At 50.1% G+C, this 22,293-nt stretch overlaps 1 protein-coding gene across 1 annotated transcript in view; it reads right to left on the minus strand.

Annotated features, from left to right (window-relative positions):
* Nucleotides 1-1,880: 1,880 nt before the first annotated feature.
* Nucleotides 1,881-22,293, minus strand: part of DCP2 (decapping mRNA 2) — a 53,505-nt gene continuing 33,092 nt past the window's right edge. The window contains exons 8-12 of the mRNA XM_078620492.1: nucleotides 17,931-18,026; nucleotides 14,959-15,055; nucleotides 14,605-14,661; nucleotides 13,752-13,809; nucleotides 1,881-7,564 (exon numbers count right to left, since the gene is read on the minus strand). Of these exons, the coding sequence (XP_078476618.1) occupies nucleotides 7,353-7,564; nucleotides 13,752-13,809; nucleotides 14,605-14,661; nucleotides 14,959-15,055; nucleotides 17,931-18,026 (520 nt within the window). The 3' untranslated portion in view covers nucleotides 1,881-7,352. The remainder of the gene's footprint in view (nucleotides 7,565-13,751; nucleotides 13,810-14,604; nucleotides 14,662-14,958; nucleotides 15,056-17,930; nucleotides 18,027-22,293) is intronic.

Below are 22,293 nucleotides of genomic sequence, written 5' to 3' on the forward strand. Positions count from 1 at the left end.
GGGACCCAAGATGTCCAGAGCGATGAGCTCATTGATGCGGGAGACTTGAATTGATTGTAAGGGCGGACAACAGGGCTTAGCAGGCCGATTCCGCCGTGCGCACTGCACACAAGCCTTCAGTAAGTCAGCCACATCCCTGGCCATGCCCGGCCAGAAAAAGTCCCGCTGGATCGTGGCCAGGGTCTTGTGCACGCCCAAGTGCATAAGCCTTTCATGCACGGCGCACACAACTCTCCCTCGCCGGGCTGTGGGTACGACAACAATGTAGTGGCGTGCACCCTTGTCCCGGCACATCAATAAGCCGTGTCGCAGGACTACCAGGGCCAAGCCCCTACGGCCTTCCTCCCCGTCAGAACGCATGACGCGGTGGCGCATCCCGACCAAGGAAGCATCCTCAATTTGGAGACGTCCCCATTCGGCCAGGGCAAGATTGAGGATGGTGTCACGTGACACAGGATCGTTCATCACCTCCGGGTGGCCACCTCAGCTGAAGCTGCAAGGGGCAGGACCGAATTGTCCAGAGGCAGCTTGCAGCGCCCAGAGCCTGAAAGGCAAGCGCTTTCTGCGCGTGGCGGCAAGCATGACAGGGCATTGGCAGTTGCGTTCTGGGCGCCCTTCCTGTAGGACACGGTAAAGGAGAAGTCCTGAAGGACCTCAAGCCATCGTGACAGCTGGCCGGATGGCTGGTCGACCCGCAGCGCATATTGCAGCGCAGCGTGGTCGGAGCGCCTGCCGTATAAATACGGGTGGTACATCCATACAAAGAACACGATCGCCAGGAGTTCGCGGCGCATGACCCAATACCGTTGTTCGGCCGGGGAGAGTACCCTGCTACCATACGCGATAACACACTCTACCCCGTTGATGACCTGCAAGAAGACCGCACCAATACCGGTGTTGCTTGCATGTGTCCAGTGTAAACGGCACAGAAAAATCGGGGTAGCGGAGGGGAGGCGCGTTAACTAAGGCCTCTTGGACCGCTAGAAACGAGGTCTCCTCCTCCCCACAATGGAATTCCTGGCCCTTGGCCATCAGCGCGTGGAGCGGCTTCGCGATGGTAGCGAATCCGGCCACAAAGCTGCGGTAGTAGGATGCGGAGTCAATAAAGCTTCGCACCTCTCCCACCGACTTAGGGGTAGGCCACGTCCAGAAGCACTTAGTTTTCTCGGGGTCCGTAGCAATGCCGGACTTGCTGATGATATGCCCAAGATAACGCACAGATTTCTGCAGGAGATGGCATTTCTGCAGTATAAATTTCAGATTATCGGCCCGCATTTTCGTAAAAACGGCACCTAACCGGTCGAGATGTTCAACGAAGGTGCGGCTACAGATGATGACGTCATCTAGGTAAATTATACAAGAGTCCCATTGAAGTCCCGCCAGGACTAGTTCCATCAATCATTGGAACGTCGCCGGCATGGAGTGGAGTCCCATCGGGAACCGATTGAATTAAAAAATTGAATTAAAAAAGAACCTGCGGCATGCGGAAAGCATGCCGCAGGTTCAATTGCCAAAACCCTGACAGAAGGTCGAGCGTGGAAAAGTATTGGGCGCCCGCTAGGGCGTCTAGAGAGTCATTCATCCGCGGGAGCGGGTATGCATCGGCAACTGAAATTTTGTTTAGTTTTCGAAAATCAAATAGAAGCGCAAGCTTCCATCATGTTTTTTAACGAGAACAATAGGTGCTCCCCATGGGCTAGTGGATGGTGAAATGTCGGCAGCCAACATCTCATCAACGGCCAGCCGAACATGTTCCTTTTCTGCAGGACTCAGCCTGTAAGGGTTTTGGTGAACGGGAGCGGCCTCCTGTGTCGATATGATGACTTGGCAGGGTGGTGCGGCCAATAGCGAATTTACCGGTACTAAAGACATCAGCAAAATGTCGTAAAAGAGACTTTAATTTACGACGTTGGGACTCGGACAAATCTGCCGCTTGTGAGCATAGGGATTCAATCCAGCGGACATCCGGTCCGGAACGCGGCGTCGGACGTGACCCGGCCTCAACGCTGCCCAGGACACACGCATCACGAAGCGCGGGCGATGCGTGAGCAAGGACCATACCCTGCGAGATGACAGATGTCGTCAACCTGGCGTTTAAAACCTGGATAAACGGTTCCCTATCAGCAGACACCAGGGTCTGCGCACCCACGAGTTGCAATCCCTGTACGGCCATATTAGAGGGGTCCAACAGGATCCCTCCAGCCGTTGCCGCAGGATCAAGCGGCTTGCGCAATCGCAGGGGAATTAACATTTGCGCGCCTGGGGGAATCCGAACCGTTTCGGATGCAAGTGCCTGCACTGTGGCGTTGGCCGCATACAAACGGGTGGGAGATGGCAGGAACGCCAACCGACGGCCCGATGGCAACTCCTAATAAGCATGGGACGGCGAGGGACGATGAGACCAGGATCGGCCCTGCCAATTTGACATCGTGAATAAAAATTTGAGCGGTGATTTGGCCGATAATACCGAATGATCCCCCATTGGCGGCAAAGCATGGCACCTCGAAGGGGCGCAGGGAACGACATTTGTCCGCCAGTATATTATAAATAAGTTCCGAAATAATGGTCGCCGACACACCAGTGTCGACGAGCATTCGATGGATCCCACAATGACCGACGACCCCATGGTCGTGGCGACCACCCTGTGGACCAACTCCGACCACTGACCCGGTTGGAGTGGCCAGTCCTCCCGAGCACATGCCGCCCCCCCCCCCGAACCGACGCACGACCCGATCCCGAACCATCTACGAGCCAGCAGCACGAGTATGTTCCTCAGAGAGGGCGCTAGCGTAGGAGGCCTGATCACTCAGTCGACAGGGGCCCGGCGGGAGACAACCGACGCGGTGGAGGAGGGAGCGGAATGGGTGGGCGTCGCGCCCCACCTGCCTAGCGATGGCGGTGGGGTGGACGTCGGGCCCCACGCGATGATCGACTGTACAGACTCCTCTACTTACCCATGTTCGACTTTCGAACTTTCAAAGACACGAATAAACCTGTCGCCCGTATGTCCAGTTGCCTGTTCGGACCGAGAGTCATGAGTTCAAAAGCCGTGCAATAGACAGTGGTGATGGCATCTACATCTGCAGAACGTGAAGCAGCGGCATCTACATCTGCAGAACGTGAAGAACCAGTGGCATCTACATTAACAGAACGTGAAGCAGCGGCATCTACATCTGCAGAACGTGAAGAACCAGTGGCATCTACATCTACAGAACGTGAAGAACCAGCGGAATCTACATCTGCAGAACGTGAGGAACCAGAGGTATCTACATCTACAGAATGTGAAGAACCAGTGGCATCTACAGCTACAGAACATGAAGAAGCAGCGGCAATTACATCTGCAGAACGTGAGGAACCAGAGGTATCTACATCTACAGAATGTGAAGAACCAGTGGCATCTACATCTGCAGAACGTGAAGAACCAGCGGAATCTACATCTGCAGATCGTTAAGAAGCGGTGGCATCTACATCTGCAGAACGTGAAGAACCAGTGGCATCTACATCTGCAGAACGTGAAGAACCAGTGGAATCTACATCTGCAGAACGTGAAGCGGTGGCATCTACATCTGCAGAATGTGATGAACCAGTGGCATCTTACATCTGCAGAACGTGAAGAACCAGTGGCATCTACATCTACAGAACGTGAAAAACCAGTGGCATCTACATCTGCAGAACGTGAAGAACCAGTGGCATCTACATCTGTAGAACCTGAAGGAGCAGTGGGATCTCTACCTGCAGACCGTGAATAAAGTGGCATCTACATCTACAGGAGATTATATATTGTTTAAAGCCATTCCTCGTGTTTAGTGTACATGCCGTACATGTTTTGAATCGACAGGAGTAAAGTTGACTTACATACAGACCTCTGGAACCTGTACTGTGAAACTAGCGCAGCCCGTGTCAATTCACCACAGTGGCGCCCTCCTTCATGATGATGGCCCCAGGCATGGCGCTACGAGAATCACAGCACAAATCCCAATGTACGAACGCGTGTTACAACGAAACACGGTTGTATCTGATGAGGTCTCTTTTCAGAAACACAGGGGGTGATGTTTTAACTGCACACGGATAGCCACAGCTTAAGATTCTCATCTCCACTCACGCACAATGGAACATTGTAAAACGTTTCACGTTGCTGCGCGCATCTGGCCGTCAAGCCGTTGGGAGGACGTCAAATCACACGGATGCCTCGATTTCAGAATTGTAAAGGTTCAGGTGACAGCGTCAGGGACCATGGGTTGGCCGCGAGTGCCGCCGTGCAAAAAGAGGGGTAGACGCGTTATTATTATTACCCGCTTTCATTTAACTCACTCTGTTGTTGTTGTATCCTCAAATCTTGTAACTCAATTTTAACCCACTTCCCAATGTGGTATCGACTGCAAACTTGGTATACTTATGTCATACTGGTGACAATACTATATTCTAACATAAAAATATATTTTTAAACATTATTTTTTATATGTAATGTTTCGGCTTGTATTTAATTGTCCACGGTCAACAAACATTGGCTGTAATTGGCCACGGTCCCTTATGTTATGGCAAGCTTCGGGGGTCACTTCCTGGAGTCGTGGAGTTGTTCCATTACAGTAGAACCTCTGGTCACGACCATAATTCGTTCCATAACTTTGGTCACAACCGATTTGGTCGTGACTCGAACCTAATTTCCCCATTGGATTGTATGTAAATACGATTAATCCGTTCCAGACTCCTACGAACTGTATATAAATATTGTTTTTTAAAGATTTTTAAGCACAAAAATAGTTAATTATGCCGTAGAATGCATAGTGTAATAGTAAACTAAATGTAAAAACATTTAATAACACTGAGAAAACCTTGAACAACAGAGAAAACTAACATTGTCGCGTCAAGGTTTAGAATCGTTCAACAAGATGATTGTTTCGTCTGCTACATCAGTCGGTCGATTCTGAGAGAGAGAATATTCGCATGAGCAATTCATGTTTCTATTGAAAGTAAGTTAAAAGTAATATTTGGGTACAGTATTGTTTTGGAAGCATTCACCGTAATATCGTATGAACGTTTACTTCACCGCATCATCGTATGAATGATGCGAGAAGAGATTAACGGGTTCCTATGTTAGCGATTTACGTACTCAGCGCTTTCGCTCTCTAAATTACGGCTTAAATGAGGGAGGGGTATGACTACACTCACAAAATTAATATCTTACTAGGAATTTTATATAACAAAAGTTAAATACATAACTGTTACGCTTTGTGTTGTTTGTAAACAAACAAGAGGACATTTGCCGCTTACAAAAAAAATGGCGCGGAAGGGGAAATCGGCCGCTGCCGTGTTTGATCACCACTCGAGTTTTTGTTCGTGACCAGATTAAATTTTTTGTGAATTTTTTGGTTGGAATCCGATTTGGTCGTGGTCAGAAGCGTTCGTGACCAGAGGTTCTACTGTACTACAGTACATTCATGTTTACGATGTGACGATCGATCTACTTCTGGATAAAATAAATTTCGACACAATATTTGATGACACTAAAAAGTACAAAATAATATATTTTAAAAAGCGTGTTTAAAAAAAAGTTTTTTTTTTATATATTACTTATTATTTGTGTTGAAGCGTAATTGAAAAGGAGTGCTCGACAACAACCACCATTCGCCACTAAGCCGCGGTGATGTCACCATGGCGCTTGCGTGCCAGGCTGTGAACACTTTTTAAGGCCACGTGAAGTGTCGAACGCCCGCTGGCAGGTCACGGGACAGACCCAGTTGGTGCCATGGGTTGACCGACCGAGTGTCCACACACGAGACACAGAGAGTGACTCGGCATCGTTTAATTAAAGATTCTTCTCCTTTCGTATGGATAGTAAAATGGCAAGAGGGGGAGGGGGTGGGGGCATCATGTAGTATTAGTTAAACAAACTCAGGGTGTGATCATTTCAGACTCAGGAATGCCAAACCTGGTTTCCCCGCTAGATCTATTTTTTAGTTTAACCCGTGGGAGGCTTTCTCAACCAATATTATTATCCACAATTGAAGTTTTTTGGGTTGATGGCATAAATATAAATGGGTCGTTAAACCTGCCGCACATGGGGCTCTATGGAGGCGCGTCGTTAAGCGATCAGTCGTCCACAAGGGGGTGGTCGTTAAGAGGGGTTCTACTGCACACAGCTCGGTGTGGCCTCACCAAGTAAAAAAAAAGTTTTTTCTTTCTTTCTATGACTCAGAACGTTGATTAAATTATTGACTGCTTGGATGAACTAGATTTAAGAGAACGACTAAATGCAAGGCAGACTTCAACGAATGCTTGTGGGGGAGGGGGGGCGGTTGAGTTTCTGGAAAAATATCCGCGTTGGGGCAAAACCGCGTTCGGCAAACGGACCTCATCCATAATCGAGGTTTGTTCAGTTGAATCGCGTAATTATAAATGTGCCATTAAAACCACCACCACCACCTGACACAACCAATTAGTGAGGGGTTTGTCACATAAACAAAACATGCCAATTAGTTCATAGTTCAGCACACCGCTGTGTTGGAGAGTAAAACCCACGACAACATTTACAATTTGAGTACCGTGACGTTTTTCTGGTAATTACAACAGTGAGCATCATCAGGCGACAGACAATTCTAGCTTAAACGATGCATTTATATTTATGCGATCTAACCCAAAAAAACCTCAATGGATTTTTGTGTTCAGTTTGTTGTCCTTCCCCCCGCACTTCCGATCAGCAAAGTTCAACGTACACACGCACACACACTAAATTATTTCACCGATAAGATTCGCTCCTTCTCGGCATCTGCTCCGCAAGGTCTGGAATTCTCCTCCTCTTGAACTTTGTATAGCCGAGATTCCGCTGCCCTTCTTTGTTTTGACGTGCACACTGCGAATATTGTTTTCTTCCCGTGAAGCGTCCGTAGATGCGGTTGCATTTATACGCTGCGACGTCAACGTGGAGAGTATTGTATCTCGGTCCACTTCTTCATCAGGACACCACTGAGCTCTGTCTCGTCACAGACTGTCGCGCTGTCTGCGGTTCCTGGCGGCCAGCGATCGTAGCCACCATCGTCGTCGCGCTCAATGATTTTTCCATCGACTTGGCCACCGCTGAATGAAAAGAACAAACCAAAACTCTTCGCCAACAAACGTCTTCTGTCGCTGCTGTAAAAAACGGAAACCCCAATGCCGATGAAACTGCGGCGAGCTGATCACTGGAATCCTCTCCCCCCATCTCTTCCCTCCCTTTCCTCTCTCCCCCCCCCTCTCCTCTGTCTCTCTCCCATCCCTCCACTCTCCCTCACCTCTCTCTCCACTCTCTCTCCCCTTCCTCTCCTGTCCCTCTCCTCTCCCCTCCCTCTCTCCTGACTCTCCCCTTTCATCACTCGCTACGAGTCGAAGCAGTGCATCACGGGAGCCCAGTCGAAGCAGAACGTCGCCATGCTAGAAGAAAAGAAGATGCGTGGTGGTGCCGCGGTGGTGGCAACTGCAGTGGTGGTGGTTGTGGCGGTGGTGGTGGTGGCCATCGGCAGGCTCCCTGGGATGCCCTGGGACTGTGTCAAGCTCCAAGAGGAGGAGGGCAACGGTTCCGGAGCAGCATCTTTAGAGAGAAACCCGCGCGCGCACACACACACACACACACGGACATGTTTCAGTTGAATTTCTCTGTGGTAATAACTTTTTATTATCTATGTCATAATTATGAAACAATAACAATAGGCTTCATTACCCTTCATGGCAATAGAACAGGAGTTGTGTTAAGATGCTTAAACACCAATGAGATCCCCTTTTGCAAGGCATCAAGTCTGCATTAACTACACATAACTTGTAGCAAAACAGGCGAACAAACATGCTCTGATAATAGTGTACGCGTTGTCTTTGAAACCGATTGGCAAACACCAGAGACAGCCTTCTTTATGGTCTTGTCTCACCACCGGTGTCAGACCAGAGAACGCCAAAAGGCGAACAGCACAAAGGCAATGCAAGTTTTGCCTCAAGTGCGTATGGTTAATGCAGACTTTATGCCTTGCAAAATGTATCTTTTGGGTGTTTGCACATCTTAACAAAACTCCTAGTTTTATTGCCAGAAAGGGTAACACCTATTATTTTTCAAACTTTTCACTACGACTACATCTACCCAGTAGGAATACTTTTTATTACTAGACCCAAAGGGCTGAATAAACGTAGGCAGTGAGAAAAAGGGTTGTGCGTAGAAAGAAGATGACCCGGTGATGGGGCGGTGATGAGGTCGAAACTGGCCGCTAATTTTGACACACACGTGTAGTAGGATGGACACACGCACACACGTGTGTGTAGGATAGACACGTGTAGTAGAATGGACACATACACAACAACCGCCATTCGTCCCGAAGTGGCGGTGACGTCACCACGGCGCTTGTGCCAGGCTATGTGCCCTTTAAGGCAGGAGGTCGCAGGACAGATCCAGGTTGCCTGACAGTGATGACTGGCTGATGCACCACCTGTGCCCCCTAATGTGCCAACTTGCTGTGCTTTAGCCACCCGGCGCTTTGCTCATTGTTGTGAGCATTGTTCCCCTACTCTCCGCTGTTGATGGAGGGCGACTGCCTCCAACTGCCAAGTAGCATCCTTCATGAGCCTCCTCGACAGAGGCCGATCTTGACACCGCTGGTACTATTCATCGGCAAGTCTACTCAAGCTTTACATTCTCCTGTGCCACCTAATTCCATCTCTTCTTCATAATCAACGTTTTTGGGTTTAGATCGCGTTATTTATAAATGTGTCGCAACCCTTCACCACCCGACACGGCCAATCAGTAAAAAAGTGTCACGTTGACAAAAGACAAATAGTTCACTGCTTTAGCCCACCGGTGTGTTGAAGCGTGAAACCACAACATTTACAATTTGAGTACGACGTTTCGCTGGTAATTGCATTCAGCATCATCAGGCAATTCGCCAGAATGGTGAGGCTCTGCTGTGTCTCCCGTTCTTATATAGAGCAGCAGCAGGGTGACGTCATCATTAACTCATTAACTCATCAGGTGCAAAGATTCGAGGGGGGAGTTATTGTAATTATATACTAGATTAGTAATCAGGCTATTGTTACGATGCGAGTTGTAGATTAGTAATCATTTGGAATGTGTTTTATTGTGATTATGCTACATTAGTAATCAGTTAGTGTTTGTTTCCCTTATAAGGAATTGTAATGTATCTTATTTAATAATACGCTTCCAGGCCGCACTAAGCCTGTAGCTGTCTGAGCGATTAAAGTTATTTCTGTTTCTCTCAATTTCAATCGATTCTCTAATTAGTCTTTGCCAGTAGTAACTAGTTTTACACAACACTTCAACGTTGTCAAAATCAATTGAGTGTCCCTGTTGGCATGCATGTTCTGCCACTGCCGACAGTTGTGTTTGTGATAGTTTAATATTTCTCTGGTGTTCTTTTAGTCTTACACTAATGTTACGCCCTGTCTGTCCAATATAGCATCTGCCACATACACAATTAATCCGATATACACCTTCTGTTGATAATTTAGGTAATTCGTCTTTAGTGCACGTTACTAGTTGTTGAATTTTGTGTACTGTACCAAATCTTACTGTAATGTTTTGCTTTTGCAAAACACGGGCTAATTTGTCAGTTACTCCTGAGATAAATGGTATTTTTATTGTTTTAATAATCTGATCGCTTTCAGCAGTGTTGCTTTGCGATCGTGATTTGGCATTTAGTGCTCTGTTAATTTGAGCATTATTGTAGCCATTCTGTCTTAGTGCTTCTTTAACATGTTTAATCTCTCTCACTAGACTTTCACCATCTGACACTGTTTTAGCCCGATGTATGAGCGTCTTGATAAGAGAGGATTTCTGAGCTGGGTGATGATGCGAATCTGCATTCAGATAGGCATCAGTGTGCGTTTGCTTTCTGTAAACGCTGTGTGTTATTTTACCATTTAGGCCATGCTCAAGTAAAATATCCAGGAACGGGAGTGAACTGAATGGCCGGGTTTTGTGCATTGAGATGATTTAGAAAATCGTTAATGAGTTAATGATGACGTCACCCTGCTGCTGCTCTATATAAGAACGGGAGACACAGCAGAGCCTCACCATTCTGGCGAATTACCCGATGATGCTGGATGCAATTACCAGCGAAACGTCATACTCAAATTGTAAATGTTGTGGTTTCACGCTTCAACACACCGGTGGGCTAAAGCAGTGAACTATTTGTCTTTTGTCAACGTGACACTTTTTTACTGATTGGCCGTGTCGGGTGGTGGAGGGTTACGACACATTTATAAATAACGCGATTTAAACCCAAAAACGTTGATTATGAATAATATTGGTCACGAAAGCCTACGTGTTATCCATCTCTTCTCTTGCGCGCCCGTTTAGCCCCCTCAATTCGGCCGAACAAAAGCTGTTTAGGCATGCGGTGGCCGGGTATGCGGGCTGCATGACCCAGCCAATGCAGCCTTGCCTGCCAGAGCAGCTCACCAATGAGACTTTCAAGGATTTGAGAGCTATAATAATAGGGTTTTCCCCTTTTTTCTGGCAACAAAACTTAAACCTTTTTACAAGGATACATGTCTGCATTAACCACAATACTTGCAGTCAAAACGCAAACAAAAAAACATACTATGATAATATATGCATTGTCCTTGAAACTGATTGGTCCACACCAAGGGACGGCTTTCTTTTGAGCGTCGACCCAATTGGTGCTCAACCAGAGGACGCCAAAAGGCGTACAGCTCAAAGACAATGCACTATCAAAGTAATGATGGCTCGGGTGAGCATCTACATCATTAGACCTCCTTTGCTAGTACCAAAATATAATAATAGGGTTTTGAGAGCTCCTCACACAATCCAGGCTGGTTTAACCCAGGATGAATCGTTGGCAGGCCAGCCTAGATTTTTCTAACTGGCGAAGATGTTCCATTAGGGGGGGTCCATGTTTTGCAAGCATAGACAAGGGAGGGCATGACCATGGCCGAGAAGACCGGATGCTTCCTGTGGAGCGACAAGCCAGGTTAGCTTCCACACAGCATTACGCAACCGATGAAAATACAGGGTGTTTTAAAAGATATACCCAATTTCAAAGCAGTACTGCTTTGAAATTGGGTCCATCTATTTGAAACACCCTGTGGAATGCTGCTGGGCTGATTCAGAGTGAGACCTATGCTGTCAAATCAGAGCCGGTCATGAGCATACTGCCCAGGTATGGAAAACTCTCCACTCTCCACAACTGCCCCATCACCAATTGGGAGTTGTGGTGGTGGAGTGTTTGATGGCACAAAATACCCAGGCAGATGCTTAGTTTTCGTGGGGCTGATGGGAAGGCCACACCTCTTAGTGGCACGCTCTAGGTTCAGCAGCATGGCCTCCAACTCCTCCTCTGAGTGGGCAGCAATCAACAGATCATCGCATTACATAACTTGGTTGACCAATACGGAGCCATCCCTCCTCCCATTGTATTTGTACTAAATTGAAATTCCTCCAGTACAGCCATCAAAGGCTTCATGAACTACATGGTCGAAATAGATGTTAAATAATGTGGGAGCCAGAGGACATCCCTGTCACACCCCAAGGTGAGCAGGAAATGATTCCGACTTCCTGCCACGTAGTTTTACCCGGGCCTGTCCACCATCGTGAAGATCCTTAATGATTATGAGCAGATAGTCATGGACTCCGAAAACACAAAGAACAACCCAGAACTTAGGCCGACAGATAGTATCATAGGCCTTGGCCAGGTCAATAAAGCAGAGATGTAGATCTTGTTGTAATTCCCTACACCTCTGCTGTAGCAGACGGACAGAAAATATGGCATCTGTGCAGGACCGCCCTGGCCTGAAACTGCATTGGGGCTCCGCAAGCCTCTCCTCAGCATGACTGGCAAGGCGATGTTGAATAATCCTTGCCAGGACCTTTCCCGGCACACTGAGGAGTGAGATGCCCCTGTAGTTGTTACAGTGTGTGCGGCCCCCCTTCTTAAAGAGGGGGACCACGAGGGCATCCTTCCAATCCTGCGGAAACCATCCAGTGGTCCAGACTATTATTATGAGCACAAATGACACCCTCCCTCAGCATTTTGCTTGAGAGATTATCTCTGCCCGGCGGGTTTTCCTGATATAAGACTCTGGATTGCCTTCTGTACTTCCTCAATAGATGGCACTTCAGCCAGCCACTCACAGGGGGTGACAACTTCTTCCATTATTTGAGGCATAGCAGCCTAAGCAGGGTCATCTCCAATTTGCCCCATGATGTTTTCCAGGCTTAGGGATTTCCCCTCCTCCAAGACCTCACAGAAATGCTCAGCAAATCTGTAAACCTGTTCCTGGGGGTTGGAGATCGGATCACCTTTCTTTCTCCCAATGATGGTGATAGGTGTGACACTGTAAGTAACTCTTTTGAGGGAGTTAAAAAGTGATTTGTGATCGCAGGCTAATGATGCAGACTCCATCTCCTCAGAAACCCGCGACCAACACTCATCCTTCCAGCGCCTCACAGCTCTCCGAACTTCCGAACGAAGGCTGCGGTAAGCCTCTGATGTGGGATGCTGGAGACGGTGAGAGTGGGCCTTTCACTTTTTCTCAGCCAACCTGAACACCTCCTCTGTCAGCCAGGGTCTCTAGGGCAGTCTGGACCATGTACCCAAAGCAGTCATTGCAGCTGCATGAGTCACAGTCCTAAACCTCACCCATTTCCCCTTGGCATCAGGAGGAGTGTGGGACAATGCCAACCCCAGCTGCAAGCGATGACGAAATTCTCGCTTACAACTTTCATCAGCTAGCTAAGACCAGGCCACTGTGGGTTTGAATGGCATACTAGAATTGACAACCACAACCGGAGCGGAAGAATGGAAGGCGCATCTTACATATGACAAGCCGGCGGTCAGTGGGCAGATCAGCTCCATGGTGGGTGCTGGTGTCAAGGACATGGACCCGTATCCGCTGTTCCGTCACTATGTAGTCCAGCAAATGTTCTTGCTTGGACCCGGCATTCATCCATGATGTTGTGTGGACGCGCCGATGCTGGAACAGCGTGTTGGTAATTACAAGCTCATAGGCTGCACAGAAGTCTAGCAGCCTCCTACTGTTGTTATTGAGCTGATCTGGCCCATGCCTTCTAGTCACTCCAGACCAGCTGCCAGCATCATGACCAACTCGGGCATTAAAGTCACCCAACAAGATGACTCTATCCCGAGGGGCCACTTTAGCTAGCACCTGTGACAGGTCATAGAAGGCATCTGACTCGTCGGCCTTGCCTGCATCTCTCCACTGATGTTCATCTTCGGTGGGGGCATAAGTAACCATGACCACTACTCCCCACCTCTGGTTGATGGGAAGACGAGCCCAAAGTAGCCTGGGGCTGACAGCTTCCCACTCCCCCTTCATTCTTTTGTTTAGAAGATCTATTCTCTGTTGTTTGGCAGTCTCCTGCCCACAGTAGAGGACTGTCCGCCCCTCATGGTGGCAGGGGCCAGAGCCGGTCCACCGGACCTCCTGAATACCGCAGAGATCCAGATGGACACACACGCGTGTGTAGGATGGACACACGCGTGTCGTAGGATGAACACACACACACGTGTAGCAGGATGAACAGGAGAAAAACAAAGTGTTGTTGTTGTTCAGAAAAATGGAAAGAACCAGACAGAGGGGAAATAATGCGTACCTCTTTTAGAGTTTTTTGGCAAAGAGGTCCGTGGAAAATGATTACATTTTTGGATTATCCGCAATTTTTAATTATCCGCGGCCGTCCTCCCCGTTATTAGCCCGAATAATCATCGAGGGTCTGCTGCCGTTAATGTCCGGCTCACCAACGCTGGAGGCGGCTGCGACAGTAGAAGAATTCTTCGCCTGAAGCCTCGGAGGAACCTAAGTAAGAGCAGAGCATCGACATCAACGATACAACACACACAGAGAGAGAACATCAACAACAACGATACAACACACACACAGAGAGAGAACGTCAACAACAATGATACAACACACACACAGAGAGAACATCAACATCAACGGTACAACACACAGAGAGAACATCAACATCAACGATACAACACACAGAGAGAGAGAACATCAACATCAACGATACAACACACACAGAGAGAGAAGCGTCAACATCGCTTCACAATCATCATCATCAACCATAATCTATCCACTACTGGATGGAGGCTGCCCAAGGCCATCACCAATCTGTGTGATGTCACAATCCATCTATGCCATGGCGTGCGAGATGGATTCCATCGCTCCCTCTCCCTCCGTCCCTCATGGACGTGTTTCCCCTCCACCAGATGACAAGCCCACTTCGTTGAGCTATCATTACGTGAGAGCCAGGTCGCTTCTGAAAACGAGCCAGACAGCTCAGTGGGGCCTTACCTGGTCAAATAAACATAGTTTAGTGATGTGTCCCGTGTCTCGCCCGTGTCTCACTGTGTCCCGTATATCTCGCTGTCGCCCGTTTCTCCCCCGTGTCTCCCCGTGTCTCACCGTTTCTCTGCCATGTCTCTCGTGTCTCCCCCGTGTCTCCCCCGTGCCCCCCCCATGTTTCCCCGTGTCTCCCCCGTGTCCCCCCCGTGTCTCCCCGCCTCTCCCCCGTGTCTCCCCGTGTCTCCCCCCCCCCGTTTCTTCCCGTGTCTCCCTGCGTCACCCCGTGATTCAAGCGGCCCTTACCTGGCTGTGTCTCTTTTTGTGGATGGGTGAATTTTGGTTGCGAGGTCGGGGCTGACCCTGTCGATGAGAATTTACAACAGGGCAACGATAAACGATAACTCAGCGATGATTATCGTCACAACCTTCATGCCTTGCAAAAGGTATCTCATTTGGTGTTTGAACATCTTCACACAACTCCTGTTTTATTATTGCCAGAAAGGGTAATGAAACCTATTATCTTTCATACTTTGACACTGGCAAAAGATCCCGTATGTGTCTATGTATGCACGTTGAACTTCTTTTGCGCCGTACGGAGGCAGCCGGCGCCGATCAGCTCAGTGGAGACGTTCGACTGCGCGAGCATCGAGCTCTCACCTTCACCTTCAAGATCTCGTTGAACTCATTCTGGGTTTGTTGAATGAAATATCTCTGCTGCCTCTGCTTCGACATCAGCTTGGGTTCCCACTGCCGCCTGAGAGACGTGGGGACACAACAAGACAACAGAGACAAAGATTCCCCTCCCCCCGTATAGCACTGTGGTGCACGAGGGGGTGGGTGGGCGAGTGGCCAGTAACCACACCCGGCCGCCTTTGTCTCCCTCTAGTGACAACGTTTACTACACACCACTGTACCAGGTACTAGTTTAAGGCTGAGTCGACCTAGGGAGGCCCAGAACCGCTTCAGATAATTGTTATCACCGGTGTTGGCCATGAGCGGGAATCAAACTTGGGTTGCTGGGTTCGTAGCGCGGCGTAGCGCTAACCGCTACATTACAGCTCCCTGCACAGACACACACACGCCGCCATTCATGATTGACCGAGTGGCGGTGATATCACCACAAGGTCTGAACTTTGGCTCATAATGCGCCAGAGACACCACCGCCTACTCCAGACCATAGATTGATGGCCACGATAAGCACCAACTTTCGTTGAGCTATCGTTTGTGATGGCCAGGTCACTAAATAGCGAGTGGGAGATTTAAACCTGGCAATATTTAAACAAAGTTTAATTGTGTTTGTATATTTTAGATGGAAGTGATTTGTTTACGTTTCCTATACTTTACCCTCCTATTGTGATTGTGAGCATTGTGCTTGTCGTTGTGGTAACGTTCTGACCCAGTGATCCCCTATTGGACATCTGTGAGCAAAGAGCTTTATAGCTCATCGGATTCCTCCTCCTGCAGTATAAATACAGGTTCTCATTCTGAATGCCATGATTCTGCTGCTGATGCTGTGTGTAGTCACGTGGTGCTGTGTGTACTCACGAGGTGCTGCTGTGTGTAGTCACGTGGTGCTGCTGTGTGTACCCACGTGGTGATGCTGTGTGTAGTCACGTGGTGCTGCTGTGTGTAGTCACGTGGTGCTGCTGTGTGTAGTCACGTGGTGCTGCTGTGTGTAGTCACGTGGTGCTGCTGTGTGTACCCACGTGGTGCTGCTGTGTGTACCCACGTGGTGCTGCTGTGTGTAGTCACGTGGTGCTGCTGTGTGTACCCACGTGGTGCTGCTGTGTGTAGTCACGTGGTGCTGCTGTGTGTAGTCACGTGGTGCTGCTGTGTGTAGTCACGTGGTGCTGATGTGTGTAGTCACGTGGTGCTGCTGTGTGTAGTCACGTGGTGCTGCTGTGTGTACCCACGTGGTGCTGCTGTGTGTACCCACGTGGTGCTGCTGTGTGTAGTCACGTGGTGCTGCTGTGTGTACCCACGTGGTGCTGCTGTATGTAGTCACGTGGTGCTGCTGTGTGTAGTCACGTGGTGCTGCTGTGTGTACCCACGTGGTGCTGTGTGTACTCACGTGGTGCTGTGTGTGTAGTCACGTGGTGATGCTGTGTGTAGTCACGTGGTGATGCTGTTTGTACCCACGTGGTGCTGTGTGTACTCACGTGGTGCTGTGTGTGTACTCACGTGGTGATGCTGCGTGTAGTCACGTGGTGCTGCTGTGTGTACCCACGTGGTGCTGTGTGTACTCACGTGGTGCTGCTGTGTGTACTCACGTGGTGCTGTGTGTACTCACGTGGTGCTGCTGTGTGTAGTCACGTGGTGCTGCTGTGTGTAGTCACGTGGTGCTGCTATGTGTAGTCACGTGGTGGTGATGTGTGTAGTCACGTGGTGATGCTGTGTGTACTCACGTGGTGCTGTTGTGTGTAGTCACGTGGTGATGCTGTGTGTAGTCACGTGGTGCTGCTGTGTGTAGTCACGTGATGCTGCTGTGTACTCACGTGGTGCTGTGTGTACTCACGTGGTGCTGCTGTGTGTACTCACGTGGTGCTGCTGTGTGTACTCACGTGGTGCTGTGTGTACTCACGTGGTGCTGCTGTGTGTACTCACGTGGTGCTGTGTGTACTCACGTGGTGCTGCTGTGTGTACTCACGTGGTGCTGCTGTGTGTACTCACGTGGTGCTGTGTGTGTAGTCACGTGGTGATGCTGTGTGTAGTCACGTGGTGATGCTGCGTGTACTCACGTGGTGATGCTGCGTGTACTCACGTGGTGATGCTGTGTGTAGTCACGTGGTGATGCTGTGTGTACCCACGTGGTGCTGTTGTGTGTACCCACGTGGTGATGCTGTGTGTAGTCACGTGGTGCTGTGTGTTCTCACGTGCTGCTGTGTGTAGTCACGTGGTGCTGCTGTGTGTACCCACGTGGTGCTGCTGTGTGTACCCACGTGGTGATGCTGTGTAGTCACATGGTGCTGCTGTGTGTACCCACGTGGTGATGCTGTGTGTACTCACGTAGTGATGATGTGTGTAGTCACGTGGTGCTGCTGTGTGTAGTCACGTGGTGCTGCTGTGTGTAGTTACGTGGTGATGTTGTGTGTACCCACGTGGTGCTGCTGTGTGTACTCACGTGGTGATGCTGTGTGTAGTCACGTGGTGCTGTGTGTAGTCACGTGGTGCTGCTGTGTGTAGTCACGTGGTGCTGCTGTGTATACCCACGTGGTGCTGCTGTGTGTACTCACGTGGTGATGCTGTGTGTACCACCGTGGTGATGCTGTGTGTACCCACGTGGTGCTGCTGTGTGTAGTCACGTGGTGCTGTGTGTACCTACGTGGTGATGCTGTGTGTACTCACATGGTGCTGTGTGTAGTCACGTGGTGGTGCTGTGTGTAGTCACGTGGTGGTGCTGTGTGTAGTCACGTGGTGATGCTGTGTGCACTCACGTGGTGCTGCTGTGTGCACTCACGTGGTGCTGCTGTGTGCAGTCACGTGGTGATGTTGTGTGTACCCACGTGGTGCTGCTGTGTGTACCCACGTGGTGCTGTGTGTACCCACATGGTGATGTGTGTAGTCACGTGGTGATGATGTGTGTCGTCACGTGGTGCTGTGTGTACTCACGTGGTGCTGTGTGTACTCACGTGGTGCTGCTGCTGCTGCTGCTGTGTGAGGGCTGCTTGAGCCAACCGCTGTCTGCCGGAGATGGAGAGTGAGAAGCGATCCATTCTCGCAGATGCCTGGGGAGCACACACACATGCACACACACATGCACACACACACATGCACACACACACATACACACACAAAGATCCCTCGTATAGCCTAAACAGACTATTGGGGCAAGTGCTGTTAGCGAGCACCTATGAAGGCCGGAACGGCACACGAGGGGGTGGGTGGCCAGCACCACACCCGACCGCCTTTGTCTCTCCAGCGGCGATGCTTACACACAGCACCAGATACTCATTTGAGGCTGAGTCGACCTAGGGAAGGTCCAGGACCGGTTCAGATAATCGTCACTGGTGTTGGTGACCATGAGCGGGAGTCGAACTCGGGTCGCTGGGTTCGTAGCGCAGCGTACTAACCGCTACACTATATTCTTGGTTCTGTCGGTAAAGTCACGTAGAAGGGAAATAATAAAATGAAATAAATAAAACAATTAAATTCTCACGACGTTCCGATTGCAACACAAGCAATCATCATCAGGTGTGAAAACCACAGCAATAATTTTTTTGAAAAAAGTGGCGTTTTTTTTTACGTTAGCACCACGGGCAGCGACTGATGATGATTGCCTGTGTTGCAATCGAAACGTCGTGAGAATTGTATTGTTTTATTTTATTATTTTATTATTTCCCTTCTCCGTGACTGCGCACACACACCATGTTACGCATACCCACACCACTTAGCTCAGGTGTAAGACCCCACTGAGCTAAGTAGCTCTTTTCCAGAAGCGACCCTGGCTATCACAAGCAATAGCACCTCAAAAGGGAGCTTATCATCGTGTGGAAATGTATAGCAGCCAAACACTCGAAACGCGCGATGTTGATGATGGTTGCTTATGTTGCGATACGTGACTTTAACGAAATATTTTGCCACTGGTAAAGGAGATGTCTCAGTGTAATTGCTTACCCCGAGCTCTCAATACTCTGATAGTGCACTGTTTTTGAGTTGTACGCCTTTTGGCGTCATCTGGTTCAACACCAATGGAGACTAGGCTCTAAGAAAAGCTGTCTCGGGTGTGGAGCAATCAACTTCAAGGACAGTGCATATCATTATCAGAGTTGTTTCTTTTTGTTTGCATTTTGACTGCTTGTGTTGTGGTTATTGCAAACATGATGCCTTGTATAAAGGTGTCAGTTTTTGTACCAGTTGAAAGGGTAAAAACCTATTACTATATTTTGCCACTGGTAAAGGAGATGTCTCATAGCTTTTGTTCGACCGGATCGAGGGGGCTAAACGGGCGCGGCACGGGCTAGAGAAGAGATGGAGTGATGTGGTATAGGAGGACGTGGAGCTGAGTGGACTTGCCGATGACTGGTACCAGCGGTGTCAAGGTCGGCCTCTGTAGAGGAGGCTCGTGAAGGACACTACTGGAGGCAGTCACCCTCCAACAACAACGGAGGGCGGAAGAGCGACGCTCACAACAACGAGCAGAGCGCCAGGTGGCTAAAGCACAGCAAGTTGGCACAGTAGGGGGCACAGGTGGTGCATCAGCCAGTCATCTCAGTCAGTCGACCCGTGGCACCTGGGTCAGCCCCGTGACCTGCCAGCGGGCTTTCGACACTCTCAAGGTGCACATGGCCTGGCACAAGCGTCATGGTGATGTCACCGCCACTTAGTGGCGAATGGAGGTTGTTGTTGTCTTTGCTGTTGCTACACGTGCATAGGTGTCAACCCATACGGTTTAACCCGTATTCTTGATCAGGGAAATTGAGCTTTTCAGGTCCATACAGCGTACAGCTGTTTCAATACGGGCAAAAAAAACATCTTATTTGTGTCGATGTGTTTGTTTCTCCCTTGTGATGAGACTTTGAAGGATGAACGTTGAGATTTATAAGGGACACGGGGTGACCAAAAAAGTCTGACAAGGGATTGACAGGCATGCGCGTGTGTGGGTGGGGAGCGGTAGCGTAGTGGTTCGCACGCTGCGAGCACAGGCACGCGCGCCCTGTTGTGAACCCATCAACCCCGAGTTCGATTGCTGCTCACCGTCAACACCAGTGCATGTGCGCTGTGTTGCTACGCTTGTGTGTGCGTCTGTGCTACATGTGCCCTACGCGTGTGCTGTGTTTGTGTGTGCTGTCTGTGTGCGCTACTTGTGTGTGTGCTATGCGTGTGTGCTATGCGTGCATATGTGCTATACACATGTGCGCTACGTGCATGTGTGCTATACTTGTGTAGTAACGCTCACGACTCGTTCACACCGGATAGTTGGAGGCACACTGGTTTATTTAACACCACACGTTGTGACATACACACTTGAGGGGGTATCGGCCCCCTCACCCGTCTATCTGAGGACACACCTCTTAGCTAACCCTAGCCTGCCTCTGAGTCCTCCGCTAATGGGCTAGGGGAGGCTATCTTGGCCCGACACTGGCCAGTCGGGCCCGGTACCCAGAGTCCAGACCAGCACTGGCTCTGGCTCTGGTACCACGCCACTGGCTCGAGCCTGCGCGGTCCTGATAAGGACGGCGTACCAGGGGGAGACCAGGGCTCTATCTAAGACGTCTTCCGTCTTCTCTTCTTAGCTAACACATCACTCCCGAGCCCCCCGATACATTCCCCTTTTATACTCCCCCCTCCCTGAGGGGTGGGGCCCCGGGGGATCGTAACGTCCGAAGCGCGGACGTCGTAGAGGGCACCTGCCCGTGCACTCACGTAGCCCCGCCCACTGTGCTTGTTTACCATAGGCTGCCATGCATAACGGGCTCTCTCTAACACCCCTACATCACTCCCCCCCGCATAGCATGCAGCCGTCCCGGCTGCCAACATACAAAAATTTGACAATAAAGGTGCCTTCACCCCCTGACCGCGCGTGTGCCTCACTATTTTTGAACAATAACAGGAACCAGAACAAGAACGCAACAACAAGATGAGAAACAACCCGTCGCACCCCCCCCGAATAAATACGAATTCCGTAAAAAAAACAGCCTATATACAATCAGCAGGGAACCCACCACGCACACACAACACACGGTGAACCCAACATATGTACATCCGAGGAGCGGGGAACACACCACCCACACAACACCCAATAAACACAACAGCTATGTACACATTTTCCGGCCTCACAACAGTTTGCGCATTTTAGCGCGCGTCCTTGCAGCGGGCCCCTCACACGGGGTAACCGCGCGTGGCGGACCATCAGGTGGCGACTGTCCGTCTTGGGGTGAGCATTCATCCGACTCCGCGTGACCCTCGGTATCCGCAGGAGGGGTGATCGGGCGTGAGCCCGTCACTCCTGATGCTCCTGAAGGTGGCACAGCCGGCAAGGCATTAGGTGAGAGCGACGGAGACGGACCCAGCAAGTCGGCCGACCCCCCACATGTTTGGCCACGCGCGTGTGAAGTGGGGTTGTGTACCGCAGCGAAGGGTTTTAATCTGGAGGGGTGCACGAACCATCGCCGCTTCCCCCACTTGATGCGCACGCACTGCGGACGTAACACCTCCACCACTTCCACAGGGCCCCGCCACGGCCGCACCAGTTTAGAGGAGGTTGCCAGTGGCACCTGGGGGCAGTGCAACCATGCCTTGTCCCCCGGCTTCCACTGCAGCATGTGCGCTCGACTCAATCTGAGGCGCTCATTCGCCTTCTGACGGAGGTCAGAGTTTTGCATTGCAGCATCCCGTGCCTCGGTCAATTTGTCCAGATTAAATTTAACGTGGTCAGCCAGATTAGTTTTTCCCTGCGGCACGGGGATCCGCAACTGGGCACGAACAGGCGGGTCTGGTTCTCGGCCGTACATGAGGTAAAAGGGAGAAAACCCCGTAGCCGCATGGGGTGCCATCCGGTACGCCGCCAAGACCCCCTGAATTTGTAGGTCCCAATCCGTTTGCGAGTCCGAAACTTGTTGTGATAACATGGACGAGATGGTGCGATGCAAACGTTCGACCATCCCGTCAGTTTGTGGGTGATATGGGGAGGTCCGAATTTTCTTTGTGCCCAGGAGATCGCAGACTTGTCTGAGTAGTTTACCGGAAAAATTTCTGCCCTGGTCGGTCAGCAGCCTCTCCGGAGCACCTTTGTCCAGGACATAACCCTGAACAAAGGCCTCCACGATGGCTGCTTCCGACTGGTTGGCCAGAGGCCAGGCCATAGGCCAGCGTGTAAAATACTCGACACCAGTCAACAAATATCTATTCCCCCTGGGGGTGGTGGGGAATGGTCCCAAAATGTCCAGAGCGACCAGCTCGTTTATCCTGGACACTTTGATCGATTGCAAGGGCGGGTTAGACTCCCGTGCCGGCGGTTTGCGTTGTGCACATTGAGGGCATGATCCCAACAAA

Source organism: Lampetra planeri, chromosome 72 (genome assembly GCF_965212315.1).
Source record: "Lampetra planeri chromosome 72, kcLamPlan1.2.h2, whole genome shotgun sequence".
Taxonomy (NCBI): domain Eukaryota; kingdom Metazoa; phylum Chordata; class Hyperoartia; order Petromyzontiformes; family Petromyzontidae; genus Lampetra; species Lampetra planeri.